This window comes from Ambystoma mexicanum, chromosome 7p (assembly GCF_040938575.1).
Source record: "Ambystoma mexicanum isolate Mex_15411 chromosome 7p, UKY_AmexF1_1, whole genome shotgun sequence".
Taxonomy (NCBI): Eukaryota; Metazoa; Chordata; class Amphibia; order Caudata; family Ambystomatidae; genus Ambystoma; species Ambystoma mexicanum.
Window position 1 is genome coordinate 724,574,757 of NC_090939.1, and position 21,639 is coordinate 724,596,395.

At 45.3% G+C, this 21,639-nt stretch overlaps 1 protein-coding gene across 1 annotated transcript in view; it reads right to left on the reverse strand.

Annotated features, from left to right (window-relative positions):
• Nucleotides 1–21,639, reverse strand: part of RBBP7 (RB binding protein 7, chromatin remodeling factor) — a 562,467-nt gene that overhangs the window by 412,768 nt on the left and 128,060 nt on the right. The window contains exon 5 of the mRNA XM_069636807.1: nt 8,536–8,651. Within this exon, the coding sequence (XP_069492908.1) occupies nt 8,536–8,651 (116 nt within the window). The remainder of the gene's footprint in view (nt 1–8,535; nt 8,652–21,639) is intronic.

Here is a 21,639-nt window from a genome sequence, read left to right on the forward strand (position 1 = left end):
TTCTATGTAATCATGAGCCACGCACTGAAGTTCAACAAGCCTGGGTAGTGGTGGTGGACTGGCCATGGCACTATGAAAGGAGGTCTGGCGCTGACCCAGCCGTATGTGGGTTTCTGTGTTAGATGTAGGTCCAAATACCACGCCTGGCGGGGCTATGAGGATGCTCTTGGATCGTTACACTGCCACCATCTCCAACACTTGCATATTACCAGGATCAAAGGGAATGCCTATGTGAACACGCAGTCCCATGACAGCGTGAATGAGTCTCCCAGGGAGTTTGCTTTGTAATTTCAGCACAAACTTTGTTTACAATGTGGTGAACAGGTCCATCAGTGGGTATCCCCACTGTTTGACTACTCTTGTTTGTCTGCCAACTGCCATGAGTCTTTGGCTTGTCGCTCTGCGGAGCCAGTCCTGTCTTTGCCTGCTGGGCAGATGAAAGGCTTGCCGTGAAACGCTCTGGCCAATAAAATTACAACCCTACAAACCAAGATTAATAACAAAAAAGACACTCTTCTTACCACCTTGAAATCCAGCAACACTAATACTAGAGCACCGTTACCAATCTTCACTCCACCCTATGCAGCCATCCCCCACTTTAACTTTCGCAAAGTATCCACTATAGAGGTTGAAAAAGTCATCCTTACTCTTAAGGCTTCAAACTGCCATGGTGACTTAGGCCCAGCACAACTCAAAATATGCAGCTCATGAACTTTCCCCTTTCATTACCAAACTTATAAATGCATCCTTCACCTCAGGTATCATACCCAATAACCTCAAACAATCCTGGGTCCTCCCACTCAAAAACAAAATCTAGATCCTTCCATCCCTACCAACTACCGTCCTATCATCACAGTACCGTTCCTACTTAAAATCCTTGATAAAATAGCATACCTACAAATCCAACACTACCTTGAATACAACAACCTATGAGTCAGACAATCTGGTTTCAGACCCCCAACATGGTACTGAGACAGCACTTGTAGACCTTAAGGCACAAATTGATGAGTTGAGAGACGAGGGCAAGACGGCACTACTGCTGCTCCCTGATCTCTGAGCAGCTTTCGATTTGGTCTACCATGAAATCCTCTGCAGCCCACTTCTCCCAAGAGGCAATTGACTGGATTCAGTCCTTTCTCAATAACAGAATACGAGTCTTCTCCCCATTAGCAGCTGTGGACCCAATACCTACAACTTGCGATGTGCCACAGGGCTCGTGTCTCGCACACTATACAATATATTTACAAAGCCCCTTTCAGGTGATATTGACGGTCTGGGTATCACCTTCTCGAACTATGCCGATGATACCCAGATCCTCATCCCACTGACAGGGGATTATGACAAGGATTTGGCCTTTGTAAACAGTGTACCTCATCATCCAGGCATGGATGGCCTCCCATGGTCTATGCCTGAATGATAAAACAGAACTCCTCATCCTGGGCACAACAGCTAACCTTAAACTTGGCCAGAATTACTCTGCATTTGAATTCAGATCCAATCTTATCCACTGGATCAAGGAACACGACAACTACTATACTTGCTTTTCTCATCTACTACCCTTTATGCTCAGCTATAACTTGTAAATTTTGTATATTACACTTTCTGTAATGCTTTATTGCATCTGTTCTCAATGATGCGGATGCGTCCAGTACTGTAACCATATCTGGACTCCATCCATTTCGCCATATGTAACCTAAGCTCTATATTCCTCTTGTTGCTCTTGCGCCCTACTATCCTTGGGTTAGGTGCGCATTACAAATAATAAAACAAACAAAATCAGATGATATGGCATTAATAACGCACCTTTACACAAGTCTATCACCCAATGTCACAGCGCTTGTGCTTTTAAGAGCAAGTTCCTCCTTGCTTCCATATATAATACATAGCAGTGGTGCTGTCAGTCAACCCTTCAATACCAAAACCTTTGAGCACCGGCTGGAGAGCATAATACCTGGAACACCGCCCTGAGCTCTGGCACGTTTATGTTCATTTGTTCTTTGCTCCACTGGCCCTTGACAGACCGGTTTCCTACCATGAGCTCCCCATCCTTTTAGGAATGCTTTTGCCACTAGGGGTTGTTGGAACTGCCTGACCTGCAATGGCATCCCTAGCAGAATATGTAGTGGTTCGTCCCACAATTGTAATTTAGTCACCAGCTGTTCCATGTTATTGTCTGCCCACCGGTCCACGAGAAACTCTTGCACTGGCCACATGTGAGGATGAGGGTGATGCACAATGACATTGTGTCGACTAGCTTCATGTATTGCCTGACGGAAATATATCTTTCTGGTTTGAAGGACTGAAGGAGATGCAGGATGAATTCTGTTCCATCTTGTGATGGGTGGAACCAAGCTTTGCTGGTGTTGAACTGCACCCCCACAAAGGCCAAGCTGTTGGACAGCTGCAAGCATGACATCTTGTCGTTTATGGAGAAGCCCAGTGTTCGGCAAGATTGTATGCAGTACCCCGTGGTAGACTGCACCAGCCTTGTCCTCAGTTAATCCAACCTTTGTATACGCATGTACCATACAAGTTAGAGTGAATGAGTAGCCAGGCTCATCTCAAGAGGGGTCAATGTGAGCTGTAGTGTTTTAACAGAGTTTCACAGTGACAAGTATTCAAACAAACACTTCTACTCAAGGTTTCTCTATTAAACAATTATTAATTAAATTAAGTCTGTTGAATAAACCTTCCTTAGAAGGGAGTAATTATATAACACTTAAAATATTATTCAAAATTACACACTTTCAATAAATCAGTAGATCCCCCACACAGTGACAAATAACTGGGACACTGGACATTAATAGATCACTGGTACATTTAGAGCAATACTGGGTTTGGTGTCAAAAGGAAATGGTTAGGGAATAAAACTGTCTAAAAAATATTCCGAAGCAGGCAAGTACTTTTAAACACCCCCACCCCCCCTCAAACCCACCTAATGCAAAGTACAGAAAATTAACCATTTTCCAGCTACACAAGTTATAGAATGTGACTTTTGGAGGTATATTTAAATCACAAAGTCAGATGTTAGAAGAATCTTTCAGGGAGCCAGGACAGCCAATGTCAATTGAGCAAAAAGTCTAGGTGTGCCGAATCACTTCTTGAAGATATCTTTGTAGAAAATGAAATCACTTTTGGGCCACAAGCTGGGAGGCTTGTGATAGGCAAAGCTGCAAGCAACTCTGCCCCCAGCATATATTGTTTTTAATGGTTTGTCTCATGTTTTGCAATTATGCTTCCACGTTATTCTATTGTAATATTGTTGTAATGTAAAGCGCTTAGGATTAAAGCGCTATATTAATCCAATAAATAGAAAAGCAACCAAGACAAGTCTCAAGTGAGAGCTAGCAAGGCAACACAACAAGTACCACCCCTTAGTTTTACAGTACCTTAGGTCTGAAGAAATTGGTTCCAGCTAGCTTCCGTTCCTGTTGTAGGTCTGCAGATTCTGTTCCTGGGCCTCAGTCGTGGGGACAAGAGGGAGAAAGTCAGGGGACTCCTGCACTACAAATTGAATTTAGGCAGCAGCAATGGGCAAACTTCAGATCAGCAGCACTTAGCGGTTTCAGCTTCTCGCAAATAGCACCACTGCGATTCTCGGATACCTTATCGATTTTCCTCACATCTGGCGTCCAGCACTATGTTGAGGTGGCTCGGGCTTCGTCAGTCCTGCTTCATGGGAGTCCAGAGGATCTTCCGGAAGCTCGGGTCCGACTTCAAGACGACTCTATTCTGGTGTTCCTCTCCCTGGTAATCGGTTCCTGCAGCAGCAAATCAAATACAGCCATCTCCAAGAGGATTTCCAGATGAGCTTGTCTTGGGGTCGATTGGTCCCACCAACCCAAGGGGAGAAGTCCTTTGCAGGGCTTCTCTAGTCGAGGTGAATTCGGGGCTTCAGCACTGCAGCAGGGCTTCAGACAAAGCCAATGGTACAGGAGTTCCAGCAAGCGTCTTTTCCAAGTTGTTCTTTGGATTCCTTTGTCTAGTGGTCGACTGCCTTCCAAGCAAAATTACCTCTTTTATGCAGGTTTCTCCCATTCGTTCGCACATTAGTTGCCAATCAACAGCAGAGTGGCTGTCTTCCAAGGACAGCCAGCCAATCACCTTTGGGTGCATTCCAGTAACCAAGGAAACTAAGTACAGAGAGTTTCGGGCATCTCCCTCGCTTCCTGCCCTGCCAGACACTAGAGCCAGAGCCGGGCTTCACCAGTGCATCCTGCTAAAGACTAAACGAACAAAGGGACCAAAGATGGTTTGGCGCTCAGAGTAAACCTCAAGGACCTTTCCAACAAGAAATGGCAAAAATAGAAAAATGGGTAATTGACAAAATGGGCACCCATAGCTGCCTCACTGCAACTGCAATTGCAGCCCGCGGTAGAAACACTCCATGGTAGTAAAACAAACCACTGGGCACCAGACAATTGTAGAAAGGGTATCAAAAATGTTACATGAAAAACTAGACAAAGGGGATACAAATTAAACCCTCCAGCACCCTCTTTTAAGATAGTTTGTGCCGGGTCCTGGGTCCATAAAGTTACAAATGTAAGTAAAGTCAATTTCACTTGAATGCTCTTGGAAACAGTTATCCAAGAGAACTTATTTAAACCTTAGCAGAAATCCAAAGGTTTTGTATGTGCCACTGCACTGAAGGAGCTGTGTGTCAATGTAAAAAGATTATGCCTATGGAGTTGGTCAGACTCCAAAACCAAAATAAACTGAGTTCAAATCACAGACAAATACATGTGTAGGAAAAAGGTCTCTCGAAGATAGAAATTACAAGTCCTAAAGTCCAGCAAAAGCGCTGGGGGTCTCTAAGGTAGAAGGGAATTAACACATTTCTGAGAATTCTCCATAACACCCAGCCACCTGAGCTGGCTATGGTTTGTTGAATTGCCCATAAAGATTCTGATATTGTTTCCCCCCTCCCCACCAATAGTCTACCTCCTTAGGTAGGCTGCCACTGGGACCAAGCAATTTGTTAATGTCCTTGGTGCCAAGCTTAGTCCAAAGGAGTACTTTGAACTGATAATATTCGTGAACCACTTTGAACCTGAGAAAGCACCTATGCGCTTTGTGGATTGGAATGTGGAAGAAGGTGTCTTCGGTGTCCATAGAAGACAGGTCGTCTTTTTTAACTGCTTTGATGTTGTCTGCCAGAGTTCTAATCTTGAATTTTTCTTTGTGATTTGTTGAGCCCCTGAAGGTCTAAAATGGGTCACCATGTTTTGTCAAGTTTTCTTTCCAAGAAAAACTGGGAGTATGTTCCCTTTCATTTCAGGGATACCTTTTGAACTGCCTTCTTTTTGATCATTTCAATGGCTTCCTACGAGAACACAGATGTGCCTATGGCCGCTCCTCTGGATGGAAGAGGCTTAGTGTCCTTGAAGTCTAGTGTACGACCTTTCTGAATATCCAAAAGCCATTTGTCAGAGGTTATTGCATTCCATTGATGAAGGTAGTGTTTTAGGTTGTCGCCTACTTGCTGGTGTGGATGTAAGGAGGCCGGCCTGGTCAGAGAGTCAGCCTGGTCAGGGTGTCTGGCTTGTTTTTGTTGCCTGCTCCCTTTGTGAATGGGCGACCGTGTCCAGTCTTGCCTGTGGCTGGTTTACTTTGGTATTTTTATTGGTAGGATGTCCTATACCCCTCCATATGGTAAGACCATCGCTGTTATGGTAGTCTACATCTGACGGCAGAGGATGAACACCCTGCTTCACCCCAAAAGGAACTCTGTAAGGAGTTATTTTGCCATGTCCGTATCCACCTTAATTGCCTTTAAGGCCTCATCCATCTTCAACCCGAAAAGTTGGTCGACTTTGACTGGCATGTCAACTACTTTATGAACCTCCAGTCTAAAACCTGTACATTTTAAGGAGGCCTGCCTTCCTACAACTGCCATTGTTAATCTGTTTGAAGCTGGTCCCGGTAATGTTGACCACTATATTGATGGCATGGTTCGATGCCTCCTCGCCCTTATGGAGAAATGCAAGTGCTTTTCCTCTAGGAGAAGTTCCAGTATTGGTACAATTCGGTGCCAGATCCCATGATCATACCTGCTCGCAATCGCCATAGAGTTAAAGGCAATTACCATGGTAACTACTGTTGCCAATATTTCCCTTCCAAATGCGTCCATCTTTCCGTTGTCTGGGAAGGGGACAGAGCACTTGCTAGACAAAGTGCTGAATTTTCTCCCAGCTGCAGCCGAAGCCAACTATTCCGGGGTAGGCTGTGATGCAAGGTATTTTGGAGAATTGTTGGGAGCCCTATATATCTCTTCTCTAATCTTCCTTTAAGCTTGTTCGGAATGCTTTTTCAGCAGGTGCAACACCTCGTCCCAAATATGCTCCAGGATGGGTATGGATATTACCGACTTACACCTTTTCTGCATTGTTGAATAGAAAGCATTATTTTTCGTTCAAATGGCACAAGCCCAAACTTCTCACAAGCTTTTAAGATCACGGAAGGAAACCACCTCAACTGATGGTCATTGCTTGGATGGTTCACTGATACGTCAGTTATACGGATCATCTGCATCCTGTGCCACGGAGTGCATTTCCCCCCCCCCCCCCCCCCCCCCCCATCTGTGGTGTGTAGCTCTCGTTCCTGTTCCCTAACTGGGGAGTCAGGTTGTATGACCAGCGACTGCTGTGACAAGGTGTGAGGGTGTGGTACTGCAAATAGCTGCCACCCCACTGAAGGACATAGCACAGTAGAGCCCTTCCTTCTGTGCAACCCCGATTGTTGGTCAGGAGCAGGGGGGGGCGTTTGGGGGGCTCAATGGAGACCAGGATCTTACCTGTGAGGGTCTGACATGTTGGAGTGGAGAGCGTGATCTTCCACCATGGGAGCCCTGTTCTAAGGGGCGTGCTTGTAACAGTCAGGTGCTTCCCCTGATGAACTCAGTACTTCCCTTGCCGCATCCTGAGCTTTTGATGCTAGCTGATGCTAGTTCTGGCAAGGATAACAGCATTAGGCTCTCTAGTTGGTGAGGTCAGGCTGGCCTTGGAGGTGGTAGTGATTTTCTTGGAGGTGATCTTGGTGGTGGCAGTGTGTCTGAATAATAATAGTCCGAGAACCTCTCAGCGAACTTTGAATCAATATGATGCTACAGTATTTGTTCAGGCAAAATGGATGATACCGCAGACAGATGGGCTTCTACCCCGCCGAGGGAGTGACGTTAACTAAATCATAATCATTAGTTGCCGAGTGGATTTTGACAACCATTCCTGAGCTCCTGACACCCCTCTATAGGGTGGGATCAAACCTTTACTGGCTTCCCTTCCATCTCCTTATGGTCCCATGGTGGGCGTGTCAACAGTGGGCTTGCAGGCCTTACTGGATGTTTTTCCATGAATGGTGTAACTTTTGGCTTCACAGGCAGCTTGTCTGCCTTCCTGGATCCTCCCGTACATGGATCCTTGGGCTTGCTCGAGGCCGGTGTGGACTGCCTTGTTGGCAGTGTAGCTGCCTGATCAGCAGTGATCAACAGGACAGGCAACACAGCAGACTATTGTTGACTTAGCGGTTTTGGGGTTGACAGTCTCATTGTCGACTGCTTGGTTTATGGTCTCATGGCAGGCAAATCCAGCTTCACTGCTTTGAGGTTTTTTGAACCATTAGACTGCCTTTTCTCTGACCTAGCCCGCTTTGAAGGGTGCGGGTGGGGGGGGGGGGGGGGGGTAGGACAGCTCTTGAGACTTTAACAGTGAGTTCAGGCTCAGATGGAGTATATTTTGCTTCATTCAGCCACCATACGAGACATCTGACAGTGTTTTGGCACTGAAAGTGCAGCAAATCTCATACTCCAGTTCTGTGGTTTCCATACATTCACATGACTTCTTCTGTAGCCGTAATGGTTCATCCCAATTGTAGCCATATTGTATCTCACTGTGTTTTACCTTGTCAGTTCTCCAGCTAGGTTTGACATCAGTGGTATTTAAATTGTGGGTCTGGCTGAATGCCAGGAAGGGTTGTTTGGGGTGAGGTTAAAGACTTTTCAAAAAGGGAGTACAGTGACTGCTATAGGTTAGGGGGTGGGGGTCATCAAACATTTCATATTTTAATACCACGGCTCTATATAAAAACAAATACATTAAATCTACTGAAGTAAACTGTCTTTAAAAAGGTTTCAAGTAACACCTTGGGGCATTGCAAACAATGTAAAAGTTACAGAAAAAAAATAAAACAGCATTATGTGGATATGTATTTTTGGCAAAAATAAGTCTTTGTATAGACTTGTGAAGTGCTCAGTCAGTCAACTTTTCTAGATTGTGCCACCATAGAAATACAATACAGAAGTTAAACTGCCCAATTTGGGATCATTTTGCCACCCATGACGAACAAACCTACAGCACACACCATCCATTTCCGAAGACTTGCATTTTGTGCTCGAGCCACAAAATATTGGAGACATTTATATTTGAATGCACTTCCACCCCCCTCATTAGTTTGTTATTATTTAGCTTGCTGGCACAGTAATCCACAACCCATTTACAATCCGGAAGACTAATACACGCAATATGTTTTACAAGTTCTTACATGGTCGTCTGAAGCACTTAAGAGATGACCGCTCAAGTTGGAGTTCCATGATAAGCCATAGCCTTCCTTTTGGTGACCCCTTAACCATAGGTCTGGGCTACATTCTCCACTTGGGTCTGAAGAAGAAAACATGAGAAAATTGCATCTTAATCACAGAAGTAAATACAGTTTTAAGATTGACCAAATTACAAAGTAACCCAATTGATTCAGTAAGCGATTTACTCCAATGCAATTCATTAAAAACACATTGAAAAACTGGTCACGACTAACCATCAAATTTTATCCACCCAAGAACAATTCTCAGTGAATGGTTAAGACTAGATCAGTCAATATGTGTTTAACAAAAACATGAATTAAAGGCAAATACTGTTGCAAGAAAAAAACTATCAAAGCCTTTGAATGGAGATGCTCGTTCTATTTTTACCTCTGCTCACAATCGTATCCCCCCCTTCCCACCTTCTACCACTTCCTTAATGTCCAGTGGCACAACAATCAGTACATATTTGACAGTTAAAATGGCCTACAGGATAGGTACCAACTTTCGCACACTTCGGTGTGCAACCTTCAGTCCCCGATTTAAAACTCAGCAAGGCGGTGTGAAAAGAAAATTGGGTGTCAGCTGTTCAAGCGCTCACATGGATGAATGCTACCCAAACCAACATTAGGCACCATTACAAAACTTTCAGACATTGAAGTCCACTTACAGAGTATCAACTACACCACACCACATTTGCTTTGTGGGAGAGTTGGATATAGCTCTATCCCCCAGAAAATGTGTTGATTACCCGCTACTGGAGAGCCGCAGACCTCAGGATGGGTACCTTGTAGTCGATCCAAATTCAAAGAAAGAAAATCCAAGAACCTGATAGCAGGGAGTTCTACGTACAACATTGACTAGGAAGCGTAACACCCAAGCTCCAACCTCGCTAAATCCTTTAGCCACTGAAGGGCCAGCAAAATGATACTCCAAAGATCAGGCAGCACCAGGCCAGCCCAGCAGCTTCTGACACTGTAGGAAACCACTTTAACAAAAGCACCAATAAACACACATTTAAAACTCCAAGGCATACTTCATGTGACTGATCTAGCCTTACTGCATCGGTAAGAATACCCTTTCGGTGTCGGGGTCTAGTATTTCACAAGCTGTGGCATTCCCATACGAAAGTGACCAATCTTGGCTGTGGAAGGGATCAGGGTATGTGCAGGTCCTAGATACGCTGGGTTGCAGGGTCTCTACAAATGTTTCATAGTGTTATCAATATGTTGCAGAGGTTGCTATGCAGGACTAAATATCTTGTCATGAATGGTGTCTGGGTTTGCATGACCTGGCCCAAACATAGGCAGCACAACAGGTCCCAATTGTATTGAGGGTTTGAGGAATGGAGGGAGAGAAATGGAGTCAGAACAGCGGAGTCCAACAGCACATATCTGGGCTGCAAAGAAAAGCATGCCACCAGTGGATTAGGTTGGCAGGAGAAAGACAACAGTACGATAGCAATGGACAGACCAAAATGCTTCCTTCTCTTCCCAGCTCTAGGTTACTAAATTCCCAAGGTAAAAACAAGCTTACAAAGCAATTTTCACATTTTGTAATGTGAACAATGGAGAACTGTAAAAAGAACACATTTTAAACACAGGAATTTTAACTTAAAGGACATTTTCCATTTTTAGTTTGGTTACAATATTTGTAAAGTGAACCTCAAACCAGAAAAATGGCCTTTGGCAGACTTGTGTGCTGTCTGAAAATGGCATCATGAATCTCTTGCTCATATGCCATTAACCTGCAGAATTCAACATTAGTCATCTTTGCCAAGGCTTTAGAAAAATGAATATGTATAACAGGTGAACATGTTAGGATTATGAATATAACATTGGGTGAAGAAAAAACTTTAATTGCTGGCAAAGCGAGCAGGAGTGGAGGTTAAGCTTGAGGAAAAAAGTAGTAAGCAGTCCGTAATTAAGGGAGGGGAGACAGTCGAGAGGCAAGCTCTCAGTGGTGCATACAAAACATTTTGTACCCACTAATAGTTTCTCTGTGGCTTGTATCTGCTTAGAGTTGCATGCTTGCACAGGCTGCCATCTAGTCATTGGCATGGAGCATTACATCTTTTCAAATTTGAAAATAGGGGTTGGAGCATCCCCATCACATTATCCCTTATCCTACGAGTACAGGGACATGATTTTCACAAGTTCCCATTCTCAGATTTTTTTTTCCCTTACACAATGACAATGAGAGTATTGCTGTGTTTTACACTGGCCCGATTCTACCTATTTGGGCGGCAGGGAAGGGCAGGAGAAAGTGACTAAGCAGATAAATGCCAGATAAACAAGAGGAGTAGGTAAAGTTAGTCTTCTGAGCCTTGGGAATCCACTTAAATTCACATGCTTTGCACAGACTACAAAGGTGTACCAAACTAAGGTGACAGGTGAGCCGACGATTCAGCTACAAAGACGTTTCATGACAGCTTGGCCTACCTGTGAATCAGGTTGCTTGCTTATCCAGACAAGTTTGGTGAATGTGTGGACTGAACTATGTTGCTGCTTTAGAAATTGCTGCCACTGGCACATTCCAATGCCCGCCAACGTTGCTCCTGTGCTACATGTGGTGTGCGCACTCTGGATGAATGGGACCGTTTAAGCCACCACCTTGCGATGGTAGCTTTAGTCACTGAATTGCCAGATCTTCATGTTGCAAATTAAATAAATTGGCATGTCCTACCAGCTTCCTTGGCCCTTGCAAGATAGAAAAATATGACAGCATTTCGAACATCTAAAGTAGCACATTTTCCCCTCTATTTTGTGATTTTGGGAAGAAGGTATTTCAATGGACTGGTTGATGTGGAATTTAGTCACACTTGACACCGAAGTAAATTTCTATGTTCTTAAAACCACCTTTGCCTAAAACATGACGAACGGTCGTGTGACAGAGGGCCTGTAGTTCGCTTTTCCTACTGATGAATGTGACTGCAATTAGAAATACTGCTTTGTGAGTGAAATCAAGGGGCTTGATGCATTGGTTCAAATGGGTTGGTAGAAAGGTCCCCTCCAAGGAGGGTGTGCAATTGGTGGTTGGACCACCATTTCTCATGCAGTTGGGCGTACTACCTTGGTCTCTCCAATGGTGCAATGAGGATCAGTTACATGTTCGTGCAGTAGTTGTACTATCTTCGACACGATTGCTCACGGAGGTTTATGAGGTCACCCTATTTATGGTTAACCGGGAAGACAAATTCACCAAAACCTAATAAAGGTAGCGTGAATGAGCAGTCAAAGCTTAATCTCCAAAGCGATCAAGTGGTCTGGGGCTACAATTGACAGACCACCACCAATAACTCTAGTTAGTAAGTATATTAAACTACAATTTATTAAACACCAAGCATTCATTACAGGTAATCAAAAATGATATATCACCCGTAGAAGACACGCATTACTCACGGTAATCGCATTTCTGATGATTGTATCTGCTTAGATTCACATGGTGTACTATAGTATGACATCTAGTGGTAATCTTGGCGTATTAAATCTTTCTTTCGAAGATCGATCAGGGAAGTCAACATGGGCATGACTAACACTACCCAAAGTGACGTGTAGTGTACCCAAAATCCCTCACGTGTTGAGGTCCCTCGGATTATGTTTTTTCTGCTGTGAGGGAGCCTTATAGTCAGCATGCACGAATACAAAGAAGATGTAGAATGTTCATGTTCCTTCTACTCCATTCGGGGAGGAAAGCTGGGCGCATAAGAACCTAAGCAAATACAATCATCAGAAATGCTATTACAGTAAGTAATGCATGTCTTCTGATGCCTGTTAATCTGCTTAGAATCCCATGCTGTGCATAGACTAGCGAGCAGTACCCAGAGATGATGGTGGGTTTTGTGAAGGAACAGTAGCAAAGAGATGTCTTGGCACTGCTTGTCCCACCTGAGAATCAGACCTAGTGTGTGTATCTAGGCAATAGTGTTGTGTAAAGATGTTTACAGACCTCCAGGTTGCTGCTTTACAAATGGACTCAAGAGGAACATGTGCAATGAATGCTATGGTAGCCCCAGTGCCCCAAGTAGGGTGTGCTCTAGGCATGAAGGGCAGCTCTCTCTTTGCAAGAGTGTAGCACAGTGATGCAGTGGACGATGCACTTTGAAATAGCGGATTTAGAGACAGGGTCTCCTCTACCAGCTGCCACTGAAAAAAACTTTGTGGTTTTCTCTTTTCCAGATAATCACTGTTCTCCTCACATCTAGCGTGTGGAGGCTGTCTTCTGCCACGTTAGTGGGGTTCTGGAAAAAAGTTAGTCGTTTTATGGTTTACATGGAACTCTGAAATAAATGTAGGCGCAAATCATGGGCGAGTGCACAGGACCACCTTATCCTTGTGAATTTAGATGAATGGGTCCTGAACTGAAAGGGCCTGCAGTTCACACTTTTGTTATCGAAGTGATCGCCACTCGGAAGGAAGTCTTGTAGGCTAGTGCCTTAAGGCTAGCCTTATGCATTGGTTCAAAGCCCCCCCCCCCCCCATTAGTTTGTTAATTACAACGTTCAGGTCCCACCCTGAAACTGGATTGGAAATAGGGGGTTGAAGCCTTTTCAACCCTTCCATAAATGCTTTGGGACGTGGTGTATGCTGAAAGCACAGCTAAATGGCCCTTTAGGGAATTGACAATCAGGCCTGAATCTAACAGGTGGGTCAGGTACAGGACAATATGTGTTGGTGTGCATTCAATAGGATTGATATGCTTTGCCATTACACCAGATGACAAAGTGCTTCCATTACATTTGCTGGCGTAGCAATGCCTGGCGTTAGGTTTCCGTGCTTCCCCAAGAATGCCCATACATCTTTGAGGGAGTTGGAGGTGCCTGAACCCTATGACCTACCAAGCCAGGCTGCTAAGTGGAGTTTGAGGGCATGAATGTATGTCTCCCCATGTCTTCCAACAGCATGTTGTAAGGGCAGGGAAGCTTCCTGGGAGGAGAGACAAGCATTGCCATGAGATGGGTGAACCAAGGTTGGCGGGCCCACAGCAGGGCCACCAGAATCATCCTAACTGCATCTTGGTGCATCTTGTGCATTATCCTGTTGAGCACGGGAATGTGGGGGGGCTGGGGAGGTTTGTAGACAAGTCTCCCTGAACATCTTATCCAGAGACCGGTTCCGAGGGTACCTGGAGGTGTAATCTGGGCATTGTACGTTCTCCACAAGTCGAAGCCCCAGTCTGCAAAGACTGAGTACAATGTCCTTGTGTAGTTGCCACTCGTGCTCTATGGTGAGGGGGGTCTCTGCTGAGTACATCCACCAGAAGATTGAGTTCCCCTGGAACGTGGTGGGACAGGAGGAAAGTCTGATGTAGGAGAGCCCATTTCCATTTGTTCTGGGACAGTTTAGACAGCAAGTGCCCCCTTGTTTAATACATGGCTGTGGTACTGTCCGTGAGGACTGGAACAGTCTGCCCCTGGAGGAGAGTTTGGAAAGCCCTCCAGGCCTTGAACACTGCTAGCAAGTTCCAACAAGTCTATGTGGTTGGATACTACTGCTGGGGACTACACGCTGTGTGCTGTGATGCAGGTGAGCGACCCTCCCCACCCAGTCCGAGATCCGTCTGTGGCGAGAGTGGCTTCTACTGCCGGGGTGGTCAAGGTTTTCCCTTGCAGGTGGTTTTCCCTGGACCACCACTGCAGAGACTGAACAAGGGCTGCCGAGACAAACACTTGATCGTCCCATTGTCCGCTGGCCTGACACCATTGGCTCGAGAGCCACTCTTGCATGGGGCGCATGTGCGTGTGGAATTAGATAGATGCAGGAGGCCATCATCCCCAATAGTCGCATGGCTTTGTGTACGTCACCTTGTGACCGGCTACATAGTGAGGGATCTGGAACAGCATGTTTTGAACCCTCTCAGAGGGAAAGACGAGGCTGCGTTTGGTCCGAATTAGAGCCCCTAGAAACTGGTTTGGCTGGGGTCTAGGCTGGATCGAGAACCCTAGGCTGAAGAGATCTACATTTGTTAGGCATGTTCCATACAAATCCTGCGTTATTAGCCAGCCGTCGAGGTAAGGACTGACTGGGATTGACTGCCTGCGCAGGCCTGCGCAGGTGAGCAGCTACTACCGCCAGTACCTTCATGAACACCCGTGGAGCTGAGGCAATGCCAAAGGGAAGAACCTTGAACTGATAGTGGGTGCCCTCATGAACCTTAGGTACTTTGTGCGCTGGCCACATTGAAATATGGTAGTATGCATCTTTCATATCCAATGTCGCCATGTAATTCCCCTGCAGCAACAGCGGGATTACCTCCTGCAATGTAGTCATTCTGAATGTTTGCGGTTTGACATAATTGTTCGCCAGGTGCAAGTAAAATACATGGCGCATGCGAGATCCCTTTTGGGTACAAGGAAGCACACCGACTAAATACCCTTGTCTACCTGGTGACTGGGACGACCTCTATGGTGCCCTGTTCCAGAAGGATGTGCACCTCTTGCAGAAGGATTTGCAGGTGTGCTGGTGATCGGCGTATGCTCTTTGGTGGGTGGTATCGAGGTGGCCTGTGGAACTCGATGCAGTAACAGTGGGTGACTGTCTTGAACACCCACTGGTCTCAAGTGATCCCCCTCCCATGCATGAATGACAAGCATCCCCTGACCGGGAAGCATGGGAGAGAACCTGAACCGGTAATCACTTTGCAGTGGAGGGCAGGGAGCCTCTTGGAGTAGAGTTCCTGCCTCTACCCTTGCCTCTGCTGATATGGTTGTTTTCAACTGAGCATTGGCTAAGGACCATGGGGTACTTCCAGAGCCATATTGACCATGGAGAGACTGGGAGAAAGATTGACCGCACAAGGAACAGCGAGAATTTGAGCCTCCTTGCTGGTTGAAGGGCTTGGCTGAGTGACTTCAGCATCTCATGCCCTTTCTTAGCAGTTTCCAGGGCGTCATCAACAGCCTATCCAAATAAGTTAGTCTTCGACAGGTTTGTTAATCAGAGGCTGGAGTCTCTGGTTTGAAGCCTGAGCTCTTCAGCCAGGCGTGTCTCTTAAGAGTCCCCTGGGCTAGAGTACACCCAGCAGCATCTAGAGGGTTCCTTAATATATTATGGGACATCTGCCTGCCCTCTGTTAAGACAGCCAGCGGGTGTGATCACATGGGCTATGGGACCTCTTGAAGGCCTTCCTGGAGAAGGCCCCATTGGACATCGCTGTAACTAGCGTGTAGTCATATTGTTAGCTATTCTGGTAGAAAAGGCCACAGAAGTGGTAATAAGCTTCCCTAGGGCATAACATTTATTTTGCAATCTTTATCCGGGAGAGCTTCCACTGTGAATAGTGGAACCCCTGTAACAACCAGGGAGTCAGGTGTGGCATGACTGCATATATACATAGGGTCAGATAGAGCAGGGCGGAACAATCTCAACCCGACAGTTGACTGCCCTTATGAGGGAGGGTGACAAAGGAGGAGCCAGGCATTTATTGAATTGAGTAGCGGAATAGCCCGACTAGTGGGAGGATTCTCCTTGCAAAAAAAATTCAAAATGAGCTGCAGCATTTTAGGATGAATTTAAATAGCATTTGGTCATCCACAAGCGATGACTCTTTGCTGAAGTGAAGATGGGTAAGGACAAATAATGTCTGGGTCAGGGGTATGTGTGGCTGAAAGCCAAGGTCCCTGATCTGCTGGATGATCCTGCTCCCAGTCCTGGTCAGCTGTGCCCTGATCAAAAGAATTGTCCTCTTATGTATCCTCCTGTTCTGATTAAAGAACTCCTCTTAGTGGACTTGTGCAAGAATGGGAAGCTTTTGTGGAATGGGGCAGGAGTCTTCCTCCCTAGGTCTCTTGCGAGGAATAGATTCAGAGAAATCTATAAATTGGGCCATCTTGTCAATATAATTCTCAAATCTTTGCCTGGTCCACAGGGAACATGCAGAGTGTCTGGAGCTTGAACAGGCTGCTCATAGGGGTGAGATTTTCCTGACAAAGCCTTGGAGAGAGGCTGGGGAGCTTCTGAATACTCCTCTAGAAGAGAGGGGGAGCCCCTTTGGTCTCCTGCTGCCCGAATAACCACAAGAGACTTGTGTATTTTTGGCAGCTGAATACTAGGTTTCAACACGCCTTGCAGTGCTGTTGTGGTTGACAACTCTGATGCCTTAGATATTTGCGTTCCCTTGGATGGCGGGCCAGTGACTGGGTTTTGGCTGGGGCGCTTGGGGGGCAGGGCCGGGGGGGGTGCTCTTGTGAGAAGTAAGCCAAATCGCATGCCGAGAAGACAGTTGCGGAGGGTGCCGAACTGTGAGGTTTGGATGACACCGAAGTTTAACAGGCCTGTTGGAGTTATGCGCTACTTCGACGTGTCCATCTGGGAGGCCTTGGTGGTGTGTGCCTTTGTCTCCGGGGTGTGAAAATACTTTGCCAGCACTTGCCCTGGGGCTCCCTTCCCTGGACTAGCCCAACTTGATCCTCCCTGTCCACTGCACTCATTCTCCCTTCCTCCCCCCCCCCCCCCAAGCACTTGCAGCCTTGGCCCGCCCAGCACATTCCCACCCCCAACCGGTTACCCCACTCCTACACGTCCCCCTCCACCCCTCCTCCCCCCCTGCACTTACCTCGTCACACACTTGCACAGTAGGATTGTCACAAGGCCAATATAACCATTTTTGGTTTACTTTTTTGATTCCCATCCCTCCCGCCATCTTGTCTTGTGGCGCCTGGACAACTGTATAGGGGCCATACAAATGTCCAATAAAATAAATCGACCGACTGATGGCAGAGAAGAAACAATCTGAGGGTTCGAACGTGAAGGACCATGGCTACATTAGACGTCACTAGGGATAGCATTACTAACACACCCAGTCAACATTCCTTTGAGTTTCAAAAACAAATCATGTAATACTCTGCGACTAACACTAATTGTCAGCCTATGCATCTAAGCAGATCAAAAAGAACTAATGTATATACATATGTAACCACCCCCTCTCCCTACTGTAAAGAGGGCAATCTGGTGTAGGCTGAAGCAGTCATCTAAGCACTTCATCAAAAATGCTGTTGAGAAGTCTATTGCAGCGTTGATTGAAGATGTTGATGAGAAGTTATATACATTTTAAAGATAAGTAAATAAAGGCCATTAGCCACGAACTCCGCAACATGCAACCAACTACTATAGTAGGAAAAAATAAATGACAGACCTAGACGCGTGAACCACCATGGGTACAACAGGGATACTATTAGACACGCCCAGTCGAGGTCTTTTTCGACTTTCGAATAGGAAGTCATACAATCCTCTGCACGTACCACTAGATGGTGGCCTATGCAAAGCATGAGATTCTATGTAGATCCACAAGCCTCAGATCTATATATACACACACACACATCTATATACACAGTCTATATTAGTTCCTCGAGATATTTATTGGGCCAATACAAGGAAAACTAACCTTTAAAATCCAGCCACCCTCAGTTATCTTACTCTATGAAGCACAACCTTTTGAAAAAGAGCACAGTCTTGTCTGGCTAGCTAATTGGACATTCAAGGCTTGCCCCCTTTCCTTCCAGCAATTGTACACAGTCCTTGGTACTGTAAACATTAGAGTCCCATTTGTGTATACATTCAGATAAACAACTATTCCAAACCTACTGACGTTTTTCACTAAAACAAGACCTAATGGCTAGAAGCTACAACAATATTCATTGTGAACTATAATGAAAATACTAAAATTAACCTTTCCAGCAATGGAATCCTATGTAGTTTTAGTTTCCTACAAGCGAACTGGCGAAAATATTTTTGTGATGCTTTCTTTGAAGGAACATGGTTGGTATTTAACATGAAGTACTAGTACTATGAAGATACTGATAATGATGAAAACCAAAATAACGGACAACCAAGAGGACGACCATATCAACAAAAAAAGAAGACCAAGACCCAATAATTGGAATTTTTTAAGCGGAAGCTCGGATGAATACCCAACTAGACCTGGAAGAAATCTTTGTTTCGAAGACAAGGAGCAGAATAGGTGAGGAAATACTCGGGGTTTTCAACAGCCCAGAGGACTTGGTAGACCAAGAGGATGGTGGTAAGATCAATCACCCAGGATAACGCTCAGAGGCAGGGGATGGTACGAACAAAATGCTCCAGGAGTCCAAACTGGAAAAAAGATAGAACACCAGAAGAAATAGTTAAATCTCTAGTGGTCATCTATCTAGTGCATTCATGTGTGTCAAATCCAAATTATGTTTTAGAGAAAGGACTGGAGTTTGTTCAAACCAGCAAACGCAACCTTTTTTCAGACAGAGTTGAGGTAACTGAGCTCATGAGAAAGATTCATCTGAAACAATTTTTCATGAATACATACAAAGGGCAAAAAGATGTCACCAATCCGCACAACAAATCCACCTTTTACCCTCCGCCAAATTCGATAAGAATCAATCACATTTGAAAAAGTATTTAGAAGAAATAGGGGCAGCAAATACCAACCCCTTCTATAATCGAAGAATAGAGACCAATATACAGAAAGACCTCCAAAATAATATCATAACATCTGCCGATAAGGGTCCCCAGGGGAGATAGTGGTTATGGATAATGAGTAATATCAAGAAATGGTCAACAAATTAGTTGACGATAGAACCACACAGAAGATAAGGCACAGACTGACCTGAGGAATTTCATCAACCCAGTGATTGAGGGAGCAATGGCAGAGGGACACATCATCCAAAGGGAAGCAGATTTTCTTTGCCCAAACCATCAAAGATGTCCGGCATTCTACTCACTCCCTAAAATACATAAGGGCATCACTCCGCCAGGAAGCCCTATAGTCTCAGGGATAGGCTCAATAGTCAAGCCATCGTCTCAAATTGTAGACTTTCATTAAAAATGAGGGGACACAAATGAGATCGTATACCAAGGCCACAACAGCGGTTTTAGTACACCTTGAGAACAGGACTCCATGTGACCGTCTACGTAGTCACTATACTCAAAGATCCGAGGGTGAAACCTTAAAAGTGATAAAGTGCTGCGTGAAAGATGTTGCATGGTGCGCTAATATTCAGAAAGTGCTTGCAGACAAAATTGGTATGCTCCAATCTAAAATTGAGCAGAAACATAGCCAAAAACGGCAAACCCACCCCTACGATGCCCCCGAGCACACCCTTTCCCTTCTCACCGGTCTCGGTCAAAGTGGAAAAGATCATAAAAAGCCTTAAAACCTCTACATGCTAAGGCTTTCTTTGCCAAGCGGCAGTCATCCAGGAAGGAGCCATGGACTTGGCCCCATTTATTTCGGCACTAATCAACACCTCCTTCAAGTGTAGCACGGTACCCAACATCCTTAAGGAGGCATGGGTCATGCCTCAAAAAAAAAAAATAACCTAGACCCCAACATCTCCACGAACTATCACCACCGTTCCTTACATCTTCAAGATTATAGACCGTGTAGCCTACCTTCAAATTCAGAAACACCTGGAGGACTACAACCTACTAGGCCTTAGACAATCGGGCTTTATACCAAGGCATGGAGCTGAAACAGCCCTCTTGGACCTTAAAATGCAAATGGATGAGGCCAAGGGCAATGGTAAGCTTGCCATGCTCCTGCTGTTAGACTTATCGGCAGCCTTAGATCTTTTTGATCATCAGATCCACACTGATCAACTATCTACAGCAGCCGCCTTCTCTAGCAATGCTTCCTACTGTATACAATCATTCCTGGCCAACCACGCTACTAGGGTCTTTGCTTCCTCCACTGCAACAGACCCTATTCCCCATCCACAGCCGGATACAACAAGCTCCTGCATCTCGCCAACGGTCTACAACATCTTTACTAAGCTTTTTGACAGTTCGACAGCCTGGGTGTCACATACTAATTACGCCGACGACACCCAGGCTCTCATCACGCTCTCAGGATTCTATGAAGAGGATGTTAGATGGATTAACGAGATATACTTGGAAATCGAGGTATGGATGGCAGACCACTGCCTTGGTCTGAGCAAAGGAAAAACAGATTTTGATTGTCGGCTCCATAACACGCATCAACAAACTAGACGCCCGCTATGCTCTATCATAATCGATAATCAGTTCAAGGTGGCCAAAGAAATTAAAACATTGCGAGTATACTTAAATTCCACCTCATCTCTTAAGAAGCGAGTGAATGCCACGGCCTCCTCCACTGCCTACACTAACAAGCTCATTGTAAAGCATTCCTGTCGCCTAGTAATTGCTGTTAGGCAGAGTTTGTATGCAGCACCCTCTGGGACCACTGCAGACAACTAGGACTACATGTGTTAGCAAACCAGCCTTTGGTATAAGGCAGTACTACACAGTTTTGAAAGCAGAACTGAGCAGCCAGGCTCATCTCAAGAGGGGAATGTGAGCAGTAATTATGTTACACAGAGGTCTGCAATCACAAGTGTTCAAATGAACTTACACTCTGTTTCTTTAATACTTATTAATTTATTTAACTGTCAGTTATAAAACATATAGAAGCAGGCAATTATATAAACATATGTCAATACTATTTCAGAATATTAGGCAAAGATGATAAGAACATGAAAGGTTACAATTATTCTTAGACGGTGCAAATCTGGAGTCAATGCAATAGGCTAGGCCAAGGTCAATGGGCTAAAGTCTTGGATAGGATAAAGCGATTCTGGTAAGTAAACGGTAAAGTCTCTGCAAAAGTTCAGTAGTTTGTAAAAGGAAGAATCATATGTTGGTCACAAGCCGATTAGGCCTGCGAGTTGCAACATTTTCAAGCACCTTCACCGAGAGGTTAAGAACTCAGTCTCATTTCACAGTACTTTTCAAATTAAGAAAAAGATGCAGCTGATGACTTCTGTTTCTGGCAGTTCCTGCAGATCTCGCGGTTCCTGTGTCAGTCGTGGGGACAAGAGGGAGGACGTCGGGGGACTCCTGTAATGCAATGGGACTGGTCAAAATGCTCGCAACTGGCAAACTTCAATTCCGGTGGCTCCAAGTAATGCACACAAATTGGTGTCCCTCTCCCTGGTTATACGGTTTCCTGCAGCACTCTGAAGAAGATGCAACCAGCTCTGAGATAAGTATCCAGGTGGCTTACTGTTGAGTTGATTGGTCCCACCAACTTAAAGGGAGAGGTCGTCCTTGCAGGGCCTCTGT